The 19,501-nt window shown below is 38.4% G+C and overlaps 1 protein-coding gene across 11 annotated transcripts in view; it reads left to right on the forward strand.

Moving 5' to 3' along the window:
* Window positions 1–9,829, forward strand: part of ATP2B1 (ATPase plasma membrane Ca2+ transporting 1) — a 35,139-nt gene extending 25,310 nt beyond the window's left edge. For 4 of the 11 annotated variants that reach the window (XM_050895125.1, XM_050895151.1, XM_050895159.1 and 1 more), the window contains 3 exons: window positions 1,529–1,636; window positions 3,540–3,722; window positions 8,365–9,829. In XM_050895125.1, coding sequence (XP_050751082.1) covers window positions 1,529–1,636; window positions 3,540–3,722; window positions 8,365–8,676 — 603 coding nt within the window. In that variant the 3' untranslated portion in view covers window positions 8,677–9,829. Of the gene's footprint in view, window positions 1–1,528; window positions 1,637–3,539; window positions 3,723–3,964; window positions 4,191–8,364 lie in introns of all 11 variants that reach the window. The other 7 variants (XM_050895133.1, XM_050895142.1, XM_050895176.1 and 4 more) reach the window with 5 other exon arrangements.
* Window positions 9,830–19,501: the final 9,672 nt, after the last annotated feature.

Below are 19,501 nucleotides of genomic sequence, written 5' to 3' on the forward strand. Positions count from 1 at the left end.
TATAGAAAAGTTACAGCTTCTCGTATCTTCTTAATGAGATTAGGACATGAATAAGCTGTAGAAACTTAAGTATCAGTTTTTATCTTCCTGATGCAGAAATCAGTTATTTGTATTGGTATATGTTTTACAGTTATCTGTATAGACGCTGCTGTTTTAGGTGGAAAAACACTGATGTCTAGGGACCTTCTGTTGGTGCATCTAGCCAGATTTGTAAAAGCTAGTTAGTTAACTCAGTATATGCTAACAAATGAAATGAAATTATCTGAAATTGATTGGGTTAACACACTGGTGTTGAGAAACACAGTCAAAATTGAATCTAAAGAGAATAGTTTACAAGAAATAGTTTCACCTTCTAAATGGCCTTAACTTTTAATGCATCAGAAGAAATAACCAACAAATCCATATACTACTCTTTTTCAGAACTCTTTTTCATTTTGACTTAAGTTATTTCAGACTTAAGATATAACCTACACCTTAAGCTTCTCCTTGGACTTGGGATTCCGTGAAGTTGACCACATTCATTGCGGTTCAATCAATGCAAATGTATGCACTTCTGCTTCACATAAAGTTAGTTCACTTATTCTCCCAGGTTTAGATTTTTTTAGATGACACTTCTTCAGAAGCTCCTCTTATTTTTAGGTTTGCATTTACATATGCAGCAGGCTGACTGTTGTTGTGCAACAAAGCCAAATATGTAGAAATTACTCCTGACTGCAACTGTGTTCCCTTTATAAACTTGGTGGACTGAATGCCTTCCCAAATAAGTAACTCCTGAGTTGTTGTCTCAGTGTTTTATTCTGTGTTAATAAAAGAAGATACTCTTGGGCTTTTTAGCTGTCAGGTGTCCTACTTAACGGTCAATACTGTCTCCTTTTCATGCCTGCCCTGCTACTTGAATTGTTGATTCTCCAGGGCAGGCTTTCATGCATATAATTCCTATGCAGAGGGATACCTTGCTCATTAGGACCTGTACAGCTTGTTGTAATAGGTAAGTCAGTAGGAGCTCATTTAATTTAGCTTTTGAGATATCTGCCCCCTTCCCCCAAGACTTACTACATAGATGTCACACCGTGATGATTTAAAGTCTGACATTTAACACTGATGGGACACATAGTAATATTCTGTTGAATTATTTCTGAAATGTTTCACGTCTTGTGGATCTATGACTTCTATTAATACAAGTTTATTAATCAACTTGCTTTTGAGATGGGTGTTCATATGATAAATAATCACTGTAAATTTGTAGCATCGAATACATACTGTAATTGTGAAATGAAGGGTAAGTACTGCAAGCAAAATGAAGTAGTCAACAGGTTTTTGTGAGTGTGACATTTGAAGAATAAATGGGTAGTTCTTGAAATACTGAAAAGCATAAGATGGCGGCTTAGGTTTGGAAACTTGCTCAAGCCGCTGGGACAGTGGAAGTGTATGCTTAATCCTATGTTCTAGTGGAGAGTTGTCTGTAGTGATCATGAAGCATTAGGGAATTTTCTAGTAACAGGTCACTGATACATGTTGTTCTTCACAGATAATTATTGTGCAGTTTGGTGGGAAGCCTTTCAGTTGCTCAGAACTCTCGATTGAACAGTGGCTGTGGTCCATTTTTCTGGGCATGGGAACACTACTCTGGGGCCAGGTAAGCTAGCTTTTTCAAAATGCCAGATACCTACTTGCATTAGAATACTTTACATGGAAAATACAAATACACTATCTTTAGTATTCAGATCTTTCAAGTGAACTATATGAATATATGGAGATTAACAGTAAATACTGATTAAAATTGACTAGTTCAATAGCTAAAGTCCTTAGTTGGATATTCCTTACTCTGACTTGGTCAATTAGTTACATTTCATAACTAGATGCTATGGCTGGCTTATGTTTAGTAACTTTTAACTAGAAGCAGCTGTAGTTACCTTTTAAATATGAAATTGTCTTTAGCCAGATAACTATTAGAAGAAGTTCTGTACGCATACAGATGCAATGAACATGTTAATGTTGAAATATATTTAACTTAGTGTTGAATGGTTTTCTTGAAAAAATCAGACTTGTTAAACTTGCTAGTATTTTCTTGATTTAAAAACTTCCTGGAGTAGCAAGAAACGCAGCAAAACTCAAAACAACTTTCTCTTTAATCTTCCTTTGTATAATTATGAAATAATTGGAAAGTTCTCCCACCTATTAAGCTATTGCGTTTTGATTTTTATCCATCCACCCCCACCTAGGTTTTATTACTATTGCATGCACAACAGTGCTTGTAAGCAGCAAGCTTATTTACATGAAACTTTAGAGCTACAGAGTTTTCCATTATTTAATGACATAGTTGTCTAAACTTTTCATACCACATGAAGAGTTTTCCATTACAGTTTCTTTCCTTCCATTTTGTAAAGGACACTTCAGGTTTCAGTATAAAATTGGTAGGGTGAATTTTAGTTGTAAATACAAACATACATAGACGCATATTCTAAAAGTGGGTATAAGCTTTTTAATAAGGTTCTCTGGAAAATTAATTATTTAAAAAATCAAATAGAGCCACTCTGAGGTTTAAAAGTAGCCTAGAAGAGAATCGAGATGGCTTGAAGTACCTTTGACCCAAAGTGTCTTGCAAGGGCAAAGCTTCACTGCTGTAGTTCATGCTGGTCTGGCATCTCATTAAAGTCAAAGAGCTTTTGACTTTCTGAGAATAGTAGAAACTGAAGTGTGATCTGGGAGCATTCATAGTAGCAATTTCAGCATAAAGGGCTGTTTATCTTGCTTTTGGAGCAGTCTTTTTCCTCTGCAGCTGCTGAAATGGTCTTCTAGGTTTGTGATGATCAAGGAAAGCAGTCTTAGAACTGATCTGGATCTGCTAGATGTGACATATCAAAAGATGACTCCCTTTAACTGCATAGTTGACCAGAATAGCCCTGAAGGTGGGGATGAAAAAGAAAGCTGGAACAGCCATATGTAGCTTTTGTTTAGTTTAAGATAGATGAACTAGTGTACACCAAGAAGCAAAGTAAGAGTTTGGGATAAGTGTTTTGGAAACATCACTCACCTTGCAAATGGATTGATACCTTCCAGGTCACAAAAGAATGCATGTATGTTTTGTATTTCTGAATTAGATACTTTTAATTAAATGACGTAGCTCTCACTTGAGGTAACACATCACGCTCATCAAACTGATGGAGCTCTGAAAGCTCTAGATACAAGCACAGTCTACAGAATTAATGGCTCTTGTAGTTTCAGTACTGCTCCTTCCTGGCATAGTCAAGTAATGTTAAAGTGGAATTCTTTGTCCCTAGCAAGGATGTTTTGTTTTCTAGGTTTGTAGTCCAAGTTTAATTTCACACCTCAGTTGAGGTGGTAAGGATATTCACAGCTTTGCAGCTATTCAGCTGGAGTGATCACTCTACATTGCTGCACTCATCCCATTTACATAACCTGTTTTTTCAACTTTGCTAATTGTATGCAGGATATTATGTTAAGTCTTAAGTCTGGTATTACATTTATTATTTTTTTAAAAAGAATAAACCTGATTCATATTTTTCATCCACCGTTAGCTGATTTCAACAATTCCAACCAGCCGTCTGAAATTCCTTAAAGAAGCTGGTCATGGAACACAAAAGGAAGAGATTCCTGAAGAAGAACTAGCAGAAGATGTAGAGGAGATCGATCATGCTGAGAGAGAATTACGTCGTGGTCAGATCTTGTGGTTTAGGGGCCTAAACAGGATACAAACTCAGGTATGGTCTTGAAAAAGGTAGGACACAGTGGGTGTTATGAGGGAAATCTCTCCTCTCCATCTCCAGTCCTTTGACTAAGGTGGCAGTTCTAACTAGTGTGACTGAGACTGTCAAAAGGGGGTATGGATGGATGTGTAATCCCTCAGGGTCCTCTGTTTTCTTCAGCTCTAAATGCAACTCTTGCCTGTGTATCTGTTCTATTAAGAAAAGTGCCTTTTTTCTTTACTTTTTGTGTATTATAGATGGGATGGTCCTTTCTCTTGTTCTCTCTCTCTCTTGCTGAGCAAGCTGTCACAATCTCTGATTCCTTGCAGATGGATGTAGTGAATGCTTTCCAGAGTGGAAGTACCATTCAGGGGGCTCTAAGGCGGCAACCCTCCATCGCCAGCCAGCACCATGATGTAACAAATATTTCTACCCCTACACATGTAGTGTTTTCCTCTACTACTGCTTCTACTACTGTGGGGTGTGAGTGTGTGTTCCTAAAGTGCATGAAATTAACATTTCCTAATTCACGTACCTAACGTTTCTCATTTTCTCCTTAGTGCTTAAAATCATCGTTCAGGCTTTTATAGAGCTCTTCCACAAAGTGGAGTCCTCAAGACTTTTTTTTCTTAGAGGGCTGAGAACAGGTGGAACAGTTTCAGCAAAAGACTTTAATGTGAAAGCTGTGAGCCTGCACATCCTGTGCCTTCATCCATTCGTGTACAGAGGGATGTTTAAGATAAAATGGGAAAACTGTTGTAAATTTTCGAGTATATGCCTCTTAGGGTGACTTACATTGAATAAGTGAATTAACTGTATAATCATGGACCCAGGTCAACAAAAATAGATGTCTTGCACTGCAGCACAAATGATACTTAAGGTAAACAAGCTGATGGGAAAGCAAATAGTATGTTAAAAATAAGAATGTAGTTAGAACATGGAGCACTAAATGCATTTTCTTTGTAGCCTATAAGGAACTTCTGAATCTCTGCTTTTGCTGGACCTTTTTTACTGAATAACACAACTTTCTCAACATCAGGATTCAGGTGGCGAAACAAGGCTTCTAAAATGTGTACAAGTCAGAAGAAACATTTAATTAGCTAATATGAAAAGGAAAAAAAGGTTTAAGCATTGAATGGTGAAACTTTCATTCAAATCTGAAGGGTTTTTTTCCTCTCTAGGTTCTTCTGGCAGCAGTTCATAAGCCATCAGTGAAAGTAAAGTTTGTCTCACCTTAATTCTGCCCTCTTTATATTGCGCTCTAAGTGGCATTTCAGTTTCAGCCTTCCTTTCTGTAGAGGTTAGAGATTTAATTACTTGTGTATGTAGGCTTAAACTCTGGAGCCTGAAGATGCATAACAGTTGTAGTTGAATACTGATAGCTAATATCTATTGTTGAAAGAGTTTTCCACTTTAATTATATATTACATGTTTAACTCCCTTCTCCTCTAACTTCCTAGAGACTGATTAAATAATTGTTTTTTAAAATAACTCTGAGAGGGCTTCTTTTTTCCCTCTGCTTTTTAAACTTTCAGATTACCAGACGGATGAAGACCCTTAATTTCAGGAGCTGTCTTAAATGAAATGTTCTCTTCTGATTTTTTTTTTTTTTTTTTTTTTGGCTTGGCCAGAATTCCTGTGTGAGCTTGCACAAATATTTACCTCTATACTTGTTCTCCATTGGCGAGACAGGTATTTCCCTGCCTTGCAGTAGTATTGAGAAGGTCAGCTCACAAATTTGCATGCCTCAAGAACATGAAATGAAAGGTAGATTTAACAGTAAGGATGCACAGGATTGCATCTCCTAGTTAAAATGCTAATTAGTAACCTGTATCCCTAACTACACTCAAGAACATTAATTAGACATTCAGAATTCTCTAGAGAGCAACTTCATGCCATGCTGCCATTCGAGCAGAATCTAATGGGCACTGCAGCATCTCATTGCATCAAATGACCAATGCAGATACGGAGCCACAATAGCAGAGAAGTAGTTTTTGATCCTCGCTGAGTAGTACAGCGTTTTGCTACACCCTCCAGGAGAACAACTTTTGATGACTAATATGTATTAATGGGAAGCAGATGTGTTATTTCATTGTGTCTCTCTTTTGGAGCTGTTTGTTGGAAAATAGTTCAGCTGTTCCTATGAGGTGAGGCTGCAACTCTTAAGCAGCCATCTGGCTAGGAGGATTTGGAGTGCTTACTGCATTCCTTGCTATTCTGGTACTAATATGAGGAAGGCCTGATGACAGTATAAATTACATATAACAAATTGTCTTGTTTGCTCCTCACTTATGCAATTTATTTATAGTTACCTCTCTCGTCTAATTATCTTGAGTAGTTGAAAGTAAAGCCTTCAAAACACTAGATTTTTCCCTTTTTAAGTATAACTTTAAATGCCAATAGTCTGATTTCTGCCTTCATGGCTGGACTCTGAGGGTCCTGTATTCATAGGAGTGTGTAGACCACATGTTTAGTATGCATTCTGCATGGGAATCAAGCCTTTATTGTGGCTATGCTTATATTCCTATGATAATTACAGCTGTCCTGTTAAGCCAAAAATTGTTTTCCATTACTGCTTATGTTCTAACTTACCATCTGTACGCAATGAAAAACCAGTCCCATGAGGCATATTTCATTTTGCCACATGCATCAGTGGCACAGTGGGATGCAACATGCCAAATAAAGGCAATGCAAACTTTCAGTCTAGCATTGGCACTGCTGATTTTCTTGGTAAGTGCCAAGACAGTTTATGCAGCTTGCTGGACTTGTTTAAAGCTCATGTAACACGTGCTCAATTTTTTCATGTGATGAACAGTAAAGTACTAGCTGCTGTTGTAATCTTTTACTTCTCCAGCACATTCATGCTATTCCCTGTCCTCCCTTTATTGGTAGTTAGATCCTCCCCCTTGCGTGTGTGGTCCCCACCCCCCACCCCCCCGCCATGGTTTCCATGGTTAATGGGGCTCAGCTGTGTACCAGTAGTATAAAAATGGGGACATGATAGCTTTTGAGTAAAATTCTTTGTGCAAGTGCTCTGAGGGGGGTAGAGGTGGGGGAACAATGCTATTTCTAGAGGTCAAAGAACACAGTCAGGACCTAAGACTTTATCATGTGCAGTGGTTCTGTGGTAACAAATTTGATAATGCATTGCTTTTGGGGAGCCCTTCTCTGTGTTTACAGTGAGGTTGTTTGGTGTATCTTAGCTGTTTTGAAGTCTGTGCTCTTGATCTGCTTGACCTTCCAGCTTCATTCATTCACCTGGAAGTCACTTTATTTTTACTGTCAAGGACCTCTACGGAAGCACTAGTCATGACATATTTCTCAGCTTGAAGCAAGTCATCTGGGATGTGCTAAAAAATATCTTTAAATTGGACTTACTGTTTGTAACAGTAAGTTCTTGCTTACTACCGAGTTGCTCTGCTGCTTACTATACAACAGAGGACCTTTGGGATTGAAACTGTGCTTTGCTGGAGACTTACTCAGAGTAGAGATGTTGAGAATTGAATAGGGAGCTAATAGAAGGGGGAAACTGTATCTTGACAAAAGTGTTGGACAAACGGGTCACTGACTTCTGCCTAACCTTATTTGTTTTATCAGTTCAAGAATGAATCCTGATTTCCTGTAGTTGGTCAGGGAAATGTGTGGGGCGTGGGAGGAGGAGGGGTGGTACAGGCAGGTGGTTTCATCATTGAAATCACAATTTGGAAAGCTTAAATTTAAGTCAACCTGGACATGCACAATTTGCAAAATGAAGCTGTACTTTATTCTATCTAATTTCACTCTGATATGTTTATTTACAAATTCTGTGAACTTAGCTTTCTGATTTGAAAAATGTTAGTTAAACAATGAAAGGACTTGAAATAATACTCAGCCTGGGAATTTTGTCCATGAATTCAATGTAAATTGAAGGCTCAAGCAAAGGCTGATCACCTGCTTTTCTCATACTTTGTGCTACTTGAATAGTCTCTTCAAAGTTACAACCTGTCGTGGCTACTTAATGGTACAATACAGCATTCAGTTTCCTAGTTCTGGTCTTAAGTTTCCAAAGCGCTATTCAGTAAGGAACTTTCTCTAGTGTGCTAAATGGGTATATACTCGAATATTTACAGCTGTTACAGCGGTATCCTTTTTTTGCATGACTCTTCGTAAATGTCCGGTCATTGTGACATTGGCTTACACTTGCTTGGCTTTTTCATAGTCAGTTGACATCCTAATTCCTAGCATGAGAATTAGTAACCCTTTTATCCTCTAACTTATTTTCAGTCTCTCCCCTCCTTCCCCCGCCTCCCACCTCCCCCAAGTATTCAATAAAACACTCATTGAGATTTATTTAATTTGTGAATAAGTAAATAATTGTTGGCCTCACTTCTGAAAAATGCTTAGCCCATGTTAAATAATTGAACAATTCTAGTGCCATGTCTGAATTTTTAGGCCCTTCAGCTTTTTGCAGTACTCTTACAATTTTTATTCCTACTGTGTAGACTGGCAGTGCTCTACTGAAATGCTCTTCATTTTTTACAGTTTATTGCAAGTTCCACTGCATCACATACAAATTTGATTCACTCATGTCTAGCTGTTTGTGGATTCAAACTCATAAGAACCATGCCATTACCAGTAAATCTGCAGCATTTTAACAACCTTCTTTCTTTGTTTGCAGATCCGAGTGGTGAATGCATTTCGTAGCTCCTTGTACGAGGGGCTAGAGAAACCTGAGACACGAAGTTCAATTCACAATTTTATGACGCATCCTGAGTTTAGAATAGAAGACTCCGAGCCTCATATTCCCCTTATTGATGATACTGATGCTGAAGACGATGCTCCAACAAAACGCAACTCTACTCCCCCACCCTCTCCCAATAAAAATAACAATGCGGTTGACAGTGGAATTCACCTTACAACAGACATGAACAAGTCTGCTACCTCTTCATCCCCAGGGAGCCCGCTACATAGTTTGGAAACATCGCTCTGATTGTAAGCTGAATGTTAACACACTAGCTGCATTGTAAAGAAATTGAAACTGGGTCTCTTCACACATTACGATGGACAAGATGATACTCTTGTCTTGGACTTCAACAGAAGACACACTTGTACGAATGTAGATTTATTTTTTTAAAAAAAGCTTTCTGCCAGACTGGAGGGTGCTTTTCTGGGGATGGGAGTAATAATGAACTCTGACAGATAAACAGTAACTCAGCATAAGTGACCTGTGGATCATCTGTTGTACTTAAGAATGGTCCTGAACAGTGTGTTAGCAGAGCTTTAGTTTATCATGATCCTTTTCTGAGGGGAAGGCTGGGAAGGGCAAGGAGGCCCTGGATCATTGAATTGATACTTTAATTTCTGCTGTTGGCTGTTAATAATTTGGATTATTTATGTTTATAAATGATACAGATCTGTTTACAAGGTTTGTAGATACTTTTTTTGTTCCTGTTCATAGATGGGAAGCTTCCTTATAAATGATGCAGAGAAAAAAAAACAAAAAACAAAAAAACTAGTCCTTCAAATACTGCTGTATTTTCAGGAAAAAGGGTGTTTCTATTGAAACTGTACTAAATTTTGCCTGCAATTTACCTTGTTAAATATTGTAGATAAATTGCTAATACTAATAGCCAAATAGATAACACTAATGCTTTGTAAAAACATGAGCAGTGGTGTTCTAATGAAGTTATGGCCTCTGTCCTAATTAGTTTCTTAAATACATTTACTACTTAATGGTTTTGAAACAACTGTTTAATTTTTAAAAATTTTGAGAAACTTACTGAATAACTTTTGTTCAGAACTTAGTAGGATTGTTTAATGCAGGACATCAATATGTGATGGAACTTGCTTGAAATATTTCTGTTATCTCGGGCAAAATGGATTAAATCAAAATACATCAGAATCTTAGTCCTTTGTTTTTGTCTAAACATGTTAGTTTAGTGCTGTCTTGGTGAACTGTGAGTGGAACTGTGATTTTTTTTTCTAATCTATAGAACCCTTCATGCAGCATGAGGGCTGTTGGCATTTTGAAAGGTTGTTAGTGGGTAGCATACATGTTCTCCTTTTTGTTTTTGAAACTTGTTTGTAAACATGAATAAATCTGCCCTTTTGTTAAAATAAAATTGCAGCAATGGTTTCTTACAGATTTTTTTTTTCTCAGCTCCTTCACTGGAAACACTGAAAAGTACTCTTTTGTATTACTGGTTAACTTTAAACTGCAATTTCAAGATGGTAACAGCCCCACTAAAGAAAGTACTTTGGGTAATTGGAATCATGGTGGCTGCCTCCAGAATGAATGTAAGCTAAGGTTCTCAAAAATCTTCACTGAGCCAAAAGGATACTCCTTGGGAATGAATAGGTCTGCCTGAAATTCAGAGACTTACTGTGAGTACTGCGTAATAAATGTATCCCTGACCACTTAAGTGAGGGGAAACTGAGAACTGACATATAGCACGGGTGAAAATACATTTTTCAGCTGATTAATATCTTATACACTAAAAACTGACCTGCTAGTGATTGACTGAAAAAGCTATGGTCTGCCTCAACTGTATTGTTTAAACAGCGAAGGATGATGGAACAGTACTTGATCTGGTACTTCCTCATGTCTTCTAGGTCCAATACTGCTTAGAAGAGCAACCGAAGGGATGAGTTGTAAACTTTTTTCTTTCTTTTTCCAGCTCTGTGTTCTTTAAAATAGCGAGTGAATTTTTTTGCCAAATAATCCAGAATTTTTGAAGATTCTTAGAGTTCCCTTCAAAGGAGTGCAGGAATTAAGTTGGTAATGAGGGAGGAGATAATACTAGAGCAAACTGCAGAAATAAGCAGGTTAGGAAGCTCAAGCGTATCTTTTCCTTGTGATGGGATACATGCATGCTTGGGTTTGTCCTTTAGTGGCTAATGTTCAACCTGTAGCACTGTATCCCACTGTCAACCACTCCTGAATTCAGTCATTTCTATTGTACTTAAGTAAAAACACTGAATTCCAGGCAAGGGGGGTTTGCACTTGACACTTTGTATAGTAATTTCTCCCACATGTTTCTAGCACTTCCCTTATGTCATAGTTCTTACCTAGAGTGCTTGGTAGGGGGACTAGTTTTTATGTAAGCTGTTTTTTCCCTACTACCGAAGTCAGATAAGCATTGGCTTAAAATGAGGAGAGTTTCTTTACCCATGAAGTACAGTGCCATGTGAGAAAGTATCTTCATTTAACTTCATTGACACATCATAATTTGACTTCATTTGAAAACAGACTTTAATTTTTCCCTCTCTTCTAGCTGTGATCGTGACTGCGTGTTATCTTTTTTTGAATAAAGTCTACACTTAAGCCTTCTGAGGGGGGGGTGGGAGGGTGAATGCAGGCTTTGTACATCGGTGGTCCCTCTTGATTCTGTTAACATCAGTGTGCTGTTCTTACAGGAAATTTCCTTACAGGAATAAGGAAAAGTTGTTTAAGAGTGGGGTATGCTTTCTTTGTGATCTCAAGAAATCATAACATGTTGCCTAGATTATGAAATGGTTATCACTAAGCTCATGAGGCCTTCATTGCCTTTCTGGTTGTAAGGTTTACTTGTCTTTCTTCTTGTAACTGAAATAAATAAAAGTGCTGTTCATCTCAGTCTGTATGGGGACTGAAATTCTTGAATGTCAGTACAGTACTGATTTAAACCTGAAATGCATGCTGATTCTATAAAATAGCTCTTGCTATGCCTTTAAGCTCATTCCCTTTCAAGAGGTCATGGTGTACATGGTATTATGATCAAGCAATAGTAACTTTTAACATAAATGCAGTTCTAGACTGATCACTGTTTAAAGTGGCTTAAAATTCAGTATCCTGGGTAGGATGTCTACTATGCTTGTGTGTAAGACAAATGTTAGGACACCTAATCTTGGCCTTGAGGGAGGGGTGAAAATTGTTCTATGAGGACTCATTTTTTCTGTATTGGTCTTAACAGGAAGAGGAAAATGCTGCATCACGGAGTAGTCTGGAGAGAATAATGGAAACAAATGCCTTAATGCCAAACCACTGGGTAAATGCAGGGGTCTGTAGCAAGTGTAAGCAGCCAAAAAATATGAACTAACACTCTCAGAGACTTTCTTAGAATAATAGGAAGTTTTTCAATGTGTTTCGAAGTAAGCAAGCAAATGTGATATTCATGGAAGGATAACTCATGTATGGCTGACTGTATTGGGAAGTTATTCCAAAGGCCTGATAAGTTCAGTTTCTACTGCCAGTAGTGCCAACATCTGTAGAGCCCTAGAAGAATCCAGATCATGATAAGCCTTGCATAAATTAAAGTGGAATGTCTTTATGTCCATACTGCTTTTCTGACGCAAATACTTGGTTCTAAAGAGCTCCTGCTTTTTTCCACCTCGATCTTCTCCCCAGGCAGTGCATATCTTCTGATCTTACAGATTTCAAGCCCTCACTGCAATACCTTAACTTTGTTGGATGAGCCTGGCCAGCGTGAAGGGTCCAGCTCCGACTTATCTCCAGACTGAACTGGCCTGCTTACTCAGGGCCATGTCATGAGAAATTCTGGGCCAGAATCAAGAGCCTTAGAGCTGTTCCTGCTTATCTTCTCCCCTGGACGGTATACAGAACTACCTAACCACCTTCTTCAAGAGACTGCAGCATCAATCAAGGAGATATGGCTTACACAGTGTCTAAACCAAAAGCCTCCTACAGGTACTACTTGTCCTTTTTGTTCCAAGTGAGGTCTAGGACAAGGATTTGCTTAGAAAACTATGGGATGGGCTTAAACACCTGAAAGAAGACAGCATGAAAAAGGTAGCTCACTAGAGAGTGGCAGCACCATTGTAGTTGCAAAGCATAAAACTAGGGTTGGTACTTACGCTGCAAATCTGACAAAGCAAGGAGTATTCCTCAGTAGGGGAAACAAGCTGGACATGGCTCTTACGCTTTCAAAGTAACTCAGCGGCATTAATAGGAGATTATATATAAAAGGAGAAGAGATTGACATAGTTTATGTCCAAAACATGAACAGCTGCAAGGAAGCAAGCAGGTTTCTCCTGCCCTGTATGGAGCAGGCAGAGGGCTTTGTTCTGTGTCCACATACAATTTTATGACCACTTCAGATCTTGTTAGTGTTCTGGGTGTATTCCTTTGAAAGATAGATAAGGATGCCTAGCATTGCAGAAGATGGGCAGTAGCTTGCTTCAGCCGTATCTGATCTTCAAGATTTAGTGAATTCCTCTGTAACTATTTACTACTGTTATGTGCACCTGACATCTCCTAGTTTTCTAAAAATCTATAAAATTGTTAGGCTGAAAAGGGTTCCTTGGCTTGCCCCTACTGGAAGACAGTGGGAATTCAAGCTTGGAAAAATGACTAGCAAGGGGATTTCTGGGAATTAACAGCTTTTGGTTGATGGAAGTGTACATTCTGGAATACTGCAACATCAGCTGGCATCTCAAATTCTGGTGTAGTGACAAGTGTCAATTCAACTATGAAGCAGCAGTTGCTCGCTGAAATGCAAGTAGGCATTCTGTATCCCTTTGATTCATTGCAAAGCTAGCAGTATCTGGCAGTATTCTGAACATCTTCATCTGCTTTCCTAGGCTGCCTCTCTTACAGGGCATGAAGCTGAAGTATGCTGGAAGACCGTAAGTACGATCATACAGAAAACCTTCTATGGCTTCCTCCTTAGCAAAGGCACAATCTTGGCGTGGCTCTATGACAATTGCTAAGGCACAAAGTAAATACTAGCTTTTCCTGTTTAAAAGCTTTCAGAGTCTCCTGTAGAGAATCGGAGTGTACAGTTCAAATGTTTCTAAACTTTGTGTGAATAGCCTCCCAAAACTTCTGATTTAAGGAACTACAATAAAAAAACCCCAAAAACACTCTACAAATAAACCCTAGAAGATACATCTGTTATCTTTGACAATTTCAGTTTTACCAATACAGGATTTAACTTGACTTTTTCCCTCTTCCACAAGTTGATTGCTCTGATGGTTGTAGGTACAAAGCATCTTCAGTTATGACCTAAGCTAGTCTCAAGATCTCCTGAAGGTAAGCCTCTATTTGGCTGATGTTTGTGGGGAAATACGCAGCTTATTTTGAATACTATGCTGGCAGCTACTGTATAGTGTTTTGTGCTATGTATTTTAGGAGATAACCTGCAAAACTATCAATTTAGAACATTCAGATCCTTGTCATAGGACCTGTCAAAGGATACACGGGTCAGGCATAGATTACATCAAGTAGGGAGCTGTTGGAATTGATATTTTAGTAGAAGCAATAGGATTTGCTTTCTGACAACAATACTTTTAAAGATGGAAATGTATGTCTTTACTCACTTGCCATGTATTGGTCATTAATATTCTGATCAGTGTAACAGTCTAATTCATCGAGGACCATCATCCAAAAAGCACTCTATTAAACTAGTGTTTTTAAATAAAAACTCTGGAAAAGGTACTTTCTGTTGTATTTGAATTTCCAAAAATATGAGTCATTCCTAGCTTTTTTCCTTTTACCAAATCAACTAGGCTCTGTTTTAATAAATCTAGCAGTAGTATGGACATGACCTAAAACTTGGTATCTTCTCCCTTTCTCCTTTTCTCCCTTCCAGTCTGCCAAGGGCTATTGTAGGGAATCAGTGAAGGCCAGATGGAGTAAGAGGTACAATTGTGGATTTGTCTCCTTTATCATCCTGCTACCCTGCCTTATGATCATCTCTTCTGCCTTCTACTTCAAGATCTCACCCACTATCAGTAACACACTGGAAAACTGCTGTGCAATGTGGCTGTTGGTGTTTCCAGTGAAGGGTCCTTGATGTGCTCCTTCCAATTTTTGATTGGTGTGAAGACTTGAAGAATTAGGTTTTAGACTAAGAATGAACAGTGAATGAACATAAGAATGAGCCATAGAGAATGAACATTTAAGACCAAATATTTCTCCCAGGTAGTTCATAAAAACCCCTTACCTAGCTGAGCCCTTGATGTTCGTCCATACCTCTGTGCCTGCTTATATGAAATCACCTTGGTATATAGACAAGGTTCCAGCTCTACACACAGTGGGATTTTGGTCATGTTTGCAGATGTACAGGTGCTGAGAATTAGGATAACACTTCTAAATTTAAGCCTTGGGCAGGCTTATGTAAAGCGTTATGCCTTACAGTAGACTTCTGTCAGGTGTATCTTGAAGACTCACTTCTAGTAAAAAGTCCTAAGAGCAGGGCTTTGAAAATATGCATGAAATGCATATGAGGATTGAATAGGGAAAATACATGCGAAGGCAATGTAAGGTAGCTAGATAATAAAACATCTACTTACGTGAAAAAGCGTAGTGATCCTGACCTGCAGACCCCTGTCCATGGAGGAGTGATTGATCCACAACACAATTAACATGTGTAGGTGCAGGCAGTGCTGTGCTGCACAGATCCCTTGGCCACAGGTAGCAAACACCTGCTTAACAGCCCCTCTTCCTCCCCACCACCCAACCCCAAAAACAAGCATTAAGCTCTTCAGCTGTATAGGGGTCTAATCTGCCACAATTGTGCATGTGTGATGGGTGGAATCAAAGGAGGGAGCCAGACTCTTCTCAGTGGTGCCCACTGACAGGACAAGAGGCAACGAGCACAAGTTACCACATGTGAAATTCTGCCTGAACACAAGAAAACACTTTTTATTTTACTGTGCTTGTGGTCAAATGCTGGACCAGGTTGCCCAGAGAAGTTATGGAGTCTCCATCCTTGGAGACACTCAAAACCCAACTAGACACAGCCCGGAGCAACCTGCTGTAGCTGACCCTGCTTTGAGCAGGGGGTTGGGCTAGGTGATCTGCAGAGGTCCCTGCCAACCTCGGCCATTCTGTGATCCTGAAATTCTTGAGCAGGAAGTGTAATTTTTATAGGGTTTCCCCATTAGCCTCATGGATATTATTTGTACACATAGATGGAATTCAACAAAGAAATCACTCACTGGAGTGATCAAACCTGAGGCAAAGCAAGAAAGGAACTTACGCTTGTCTTTCTCTTATCTTAAACTGACGTGACCAATGGGCCTGCTGATATTTGCCTGCTGTAACGCTTACTGTGATAGCAGAGCTTGGATCACTTCGGCTATAGTAAACCTTTTTGAATGATGACTGACTGGGAAGGTCAAAAATTAATGTCTTAAAACGGCATCAACTTTAGCTATGTCTGTAGATGGGCCTTCTGGAGTCCTGACACGCTGAGTAACCAGCTAAGCAATTCTGGTGATAGTTCTTTTGGGCTTCAAAACTTTGAAATTAAACTCATACTGTTGTTTTTCTCATGGGGAAAAAAAGCTGTCCCTCTATATTAAAAATACATATTTTTCAAAGCTAGTTCTTTCCATACATCTTGTCAAAAGCGCTCTCCTATGAGTTGCTCTAGACAACAGCACTGAAAGATGCTACCGTTTAAAAAGTACTCCCAAAATTATATGATTAAGCATAAGCAACTCTGCTTGTTTTTTATCTAAAATGCTACAACTTTCAGGCTTTAAGTTACTGCATGCAAGATGATATCCTATGCTTGCTGGCCTGTTAGGTATCCCAGAGGACTTCTTACAAGAGAGGGACTCAGGTTGTCTAAAATATCGCCAGTGGTTTTGATCTTTTTTGGAAAGATAGGTCATTAGGTGCAGAAGAAAAGGGGACAGCATATGTGCATTGAAGAAAACTTGCAGTTCCCATTCCTCTGTAGAAGCATCTTTTAGTAAACAGAAGCATGCATTTTTCTTTTCTTTCTTCTAGCAGCTCTTTCTCATATCATCTTACAAGTTGAAAATGGAATAAAAAGAAAAGTTTGTCCTATGGCTAAAGTAAGTAACATGAAGCTAGGTGCAAATAATGTTACTTAAGTGTTTTTACATTTCTTAGAGTTGTTCTCTAGTGAGCTGAACTTAAGCTAACATCTAATCTTGAAGTCTTCAGTGGTGATATTTTTAAATTTCAGAGATGGTCAGGAATTAAATTACTGGTCACGAATGAAAAGCTCCTTGTCAGAAGCTTCAGATACCTTGGCTTTTTTTTTTTTTTTTTTCACTCCTAGTGAATCTTAGTAAAGGTTGGTGAAGCTTAAACAGGACTTGAGCTTTTCTCATCTCCTGTTAGCAGAGAAACTTGCAGGAGAAATAACACAGAGCTTAGTTGTTACTGTTCAGTGCTGAATTGCATAGATTTTGTGTGGCTTCTAATCCCTGCCCCTTCCCCTCCTTCCTGAGTTTATCCCATTACAGTGCAATGCAGTTCTGCAGACAGCTGTCTGGGAAGATATTCTGAGCTGTGAAGAGGGATACTGGGTTAAATCAGTATTCAAATGTTCAAAATAACAGCTTATTCAGTTATTCTTTTGCAGAGATGGGAGACTATTCAGCAGAAAATTACTCTTTAGTGAGGAAAATTCACAGTCATCTTGTCTTTGCAGGCATTAAAGGAATGATGCTTCATGAAATAATCTGAATGAAACTTCATGAAGTTCTACTGCTTTGAGCAGGAGTTTGTGCTAGATGACTTCCCAAGGCCCCTTCCAACCTGAATTATCCTGTGATCCTATTTTTAAACTGTCTTCAATGGGTATCTGTTAAACTTTGCTTATGCCTTCTAATATTTGTGGTTTTTACTACAAGCCAGACATGCTTAGCCACTTCAAAGTAACAGTCTGTAATTCATGGGAAAGCCCACAGTTTTTAACGTGATCTCCAGAAAGCTATGCTGCAGGTCTGTGGAAAGCAGCGGCTCCTCAAGGAAGAAGAGGATTTCTCACTCTGCTATTTGGCTCTTTCAAATCTTCCAGGTATATAAAGAATAAAAATTGTAGCTATTTCTAAGGAAAATGAAAAGCTGACTTATTTGCAGATTTGTGTGGTTTCATTGCCCTGCTCTCTACTTAGGACTCTCTTGCAAGAACCTGCTCCTTTTTCTCAAAGCTGCTGTGGGTTTTTTCTGGTTTTATGTGTTTAAGATCAGTTTCTCAAAAAGAAAGTTCTCTTGCAGGCATATAAAGTTAATGAAATCTATATTATTGTTCTAACTGATCAAGGATAAAGAGCACTGAAAAATATATTTTCAATCATAGAAGCCTATAATTTAAATGGAATTGAGAAGCTGACTTTTCTCCTTAGCTTAGTTCATAGAGTGGTGGTGTTACAGGCTTTTATCTAACTGAGCAAAGTATCAGCGAAATTAAATTAAATACAATATCAGTTCTGCTGTTACATATAAATGCTCCCTCTTTTGCCTTGAGTTACAGAAGTACTTTGTTACACTTAGACAACTTAGTGTTATATCAGATTTGGAGTGTCTTTTTACTGGTTCTCAGATAATTGCATATAAAACTTTAAATGCTAATGTAGGAAGCCTGACATTACAAAACTGCCATTCTGGTCTTAAACAGGAGGTAATAGGAAAAAGCTTCTGTCAAATATTCCACGTATAAGCTGTATAGTAAACTAGCTGGCTGGCTGACCAAATGTTAAAATAATGTGAGATGATTCAAATAGAAATTTGACATTCTAGCTATTGAAAAAATAGCTGGGCTTCTGCAAAACAGTTGTCATAGCCTTTTTTTTTTTTTTTTTTATAAATAACACATTGCTTTTGAAACTAAAACAGATTTAAAATAAGTATGTTTAGAAGATGTGGAGGAGTGCCTACACCACTAAATCTTAATATGCTGCATTCTGGCTCTCTACCTTAAAGGTGCAGAAATAATTTGAATTTTCTTCTGTAGGGCCAGTATATTGCAGCATGTTTCATTTCAAAGATATTAATGTTTCAATAAAAGATGAACTAAACTCTACAGTAGGAGGTTAAAAGTATTCTGAATTGCCATTGTTAAAGAGTTTGGGACAGCAGGGGTCCTCAGACATTTTGCAGGCATGTCAATACTTGAATACAATTATTACAGCTTTAAATCTCACTGACTTCGTTCTTTTTCAAGAGGGCCACAAACAGTCCAAGTCTGAATATCAACTAAATGATCATGTGTCAGCTTGATACCAATCAACATGATCAGCATTTTATATGTTTGAATGAAGAAGTGCTACAGGCTTTTTGATCACTGAATGAGGAGTGTGAGCTGATAAAATACCACTTGAGAATACTACTTTACATCAGCTTTCTTCATTACTGTCCCCGAAGGCAATCAGCACAACCAATAGATCCCTCAGGGTTTGTTTTCCAAAGTCATGCTTGGTCTCTGACAATCATTGTCAAAAAGACTGAAATGCTGAAACATACTCCTGCGTGCTATCATAAACCCAGTTTGAAACGTTGCACTTAAAATCAATCCAAGTTCAACAGTTGAGCCGTAGATAGTTATTTCCAAACTGACTATGTCTGGGATATTGCCAAATACAAGACAAGCACTCCTGTGGCTTTCTTGCCTTGTTTCAGTCTTGCAAGGCTTGATGGTTGTACTGTAACTTAGAAATCAGGCCTTTGAGGAAACTTCATGGAGAAATACATTTAAGCACTAACCACCCTGATAAAATTTTACAGCTCAAGAAGTTTGCTTTTGGGGGGAAGAAGAGTAATGTTATGAAATAAAAGGGCTTAGCCATTTCAAACAATGGAATTCGAGGGGGAAGTGTTATTCTTCTGTTAATGCTTGTTGCTGCTGATAGTCTGTCATCTCCAAGCTTTTGAACAAGCTTTAACAATTGTCAGGGAGGATCTCCTGGTACTTGGGATGTCTTTTGCTATCCCAGTGGAAAGCATGGACAAGTTGCAACCTGTTAAATATCTATATAGTCAGCCTTGTCCATTGTTCAGCAAAATTCTCTGAAAATTGTACCTGTTCTGAGCAAACTGCTCTGCCTGGTTGCAG

The sequence above is a fragment of the Gymnogyps californianus genome, chromosome 1 (genome assembly GCF_018139145.2).
Source record: "Gymnogyps californianus isolate 813 chromosome 1, ASM1813914v2, whole genome shotgun sequence".
NCBI classification, from domain to species: domain Eukaryota; kingdom Metazoa; phylum Chordata; class Aves; order Accipitriformes; family Cathartidae; genus Gymnogyps; species Gymnogyps californianus.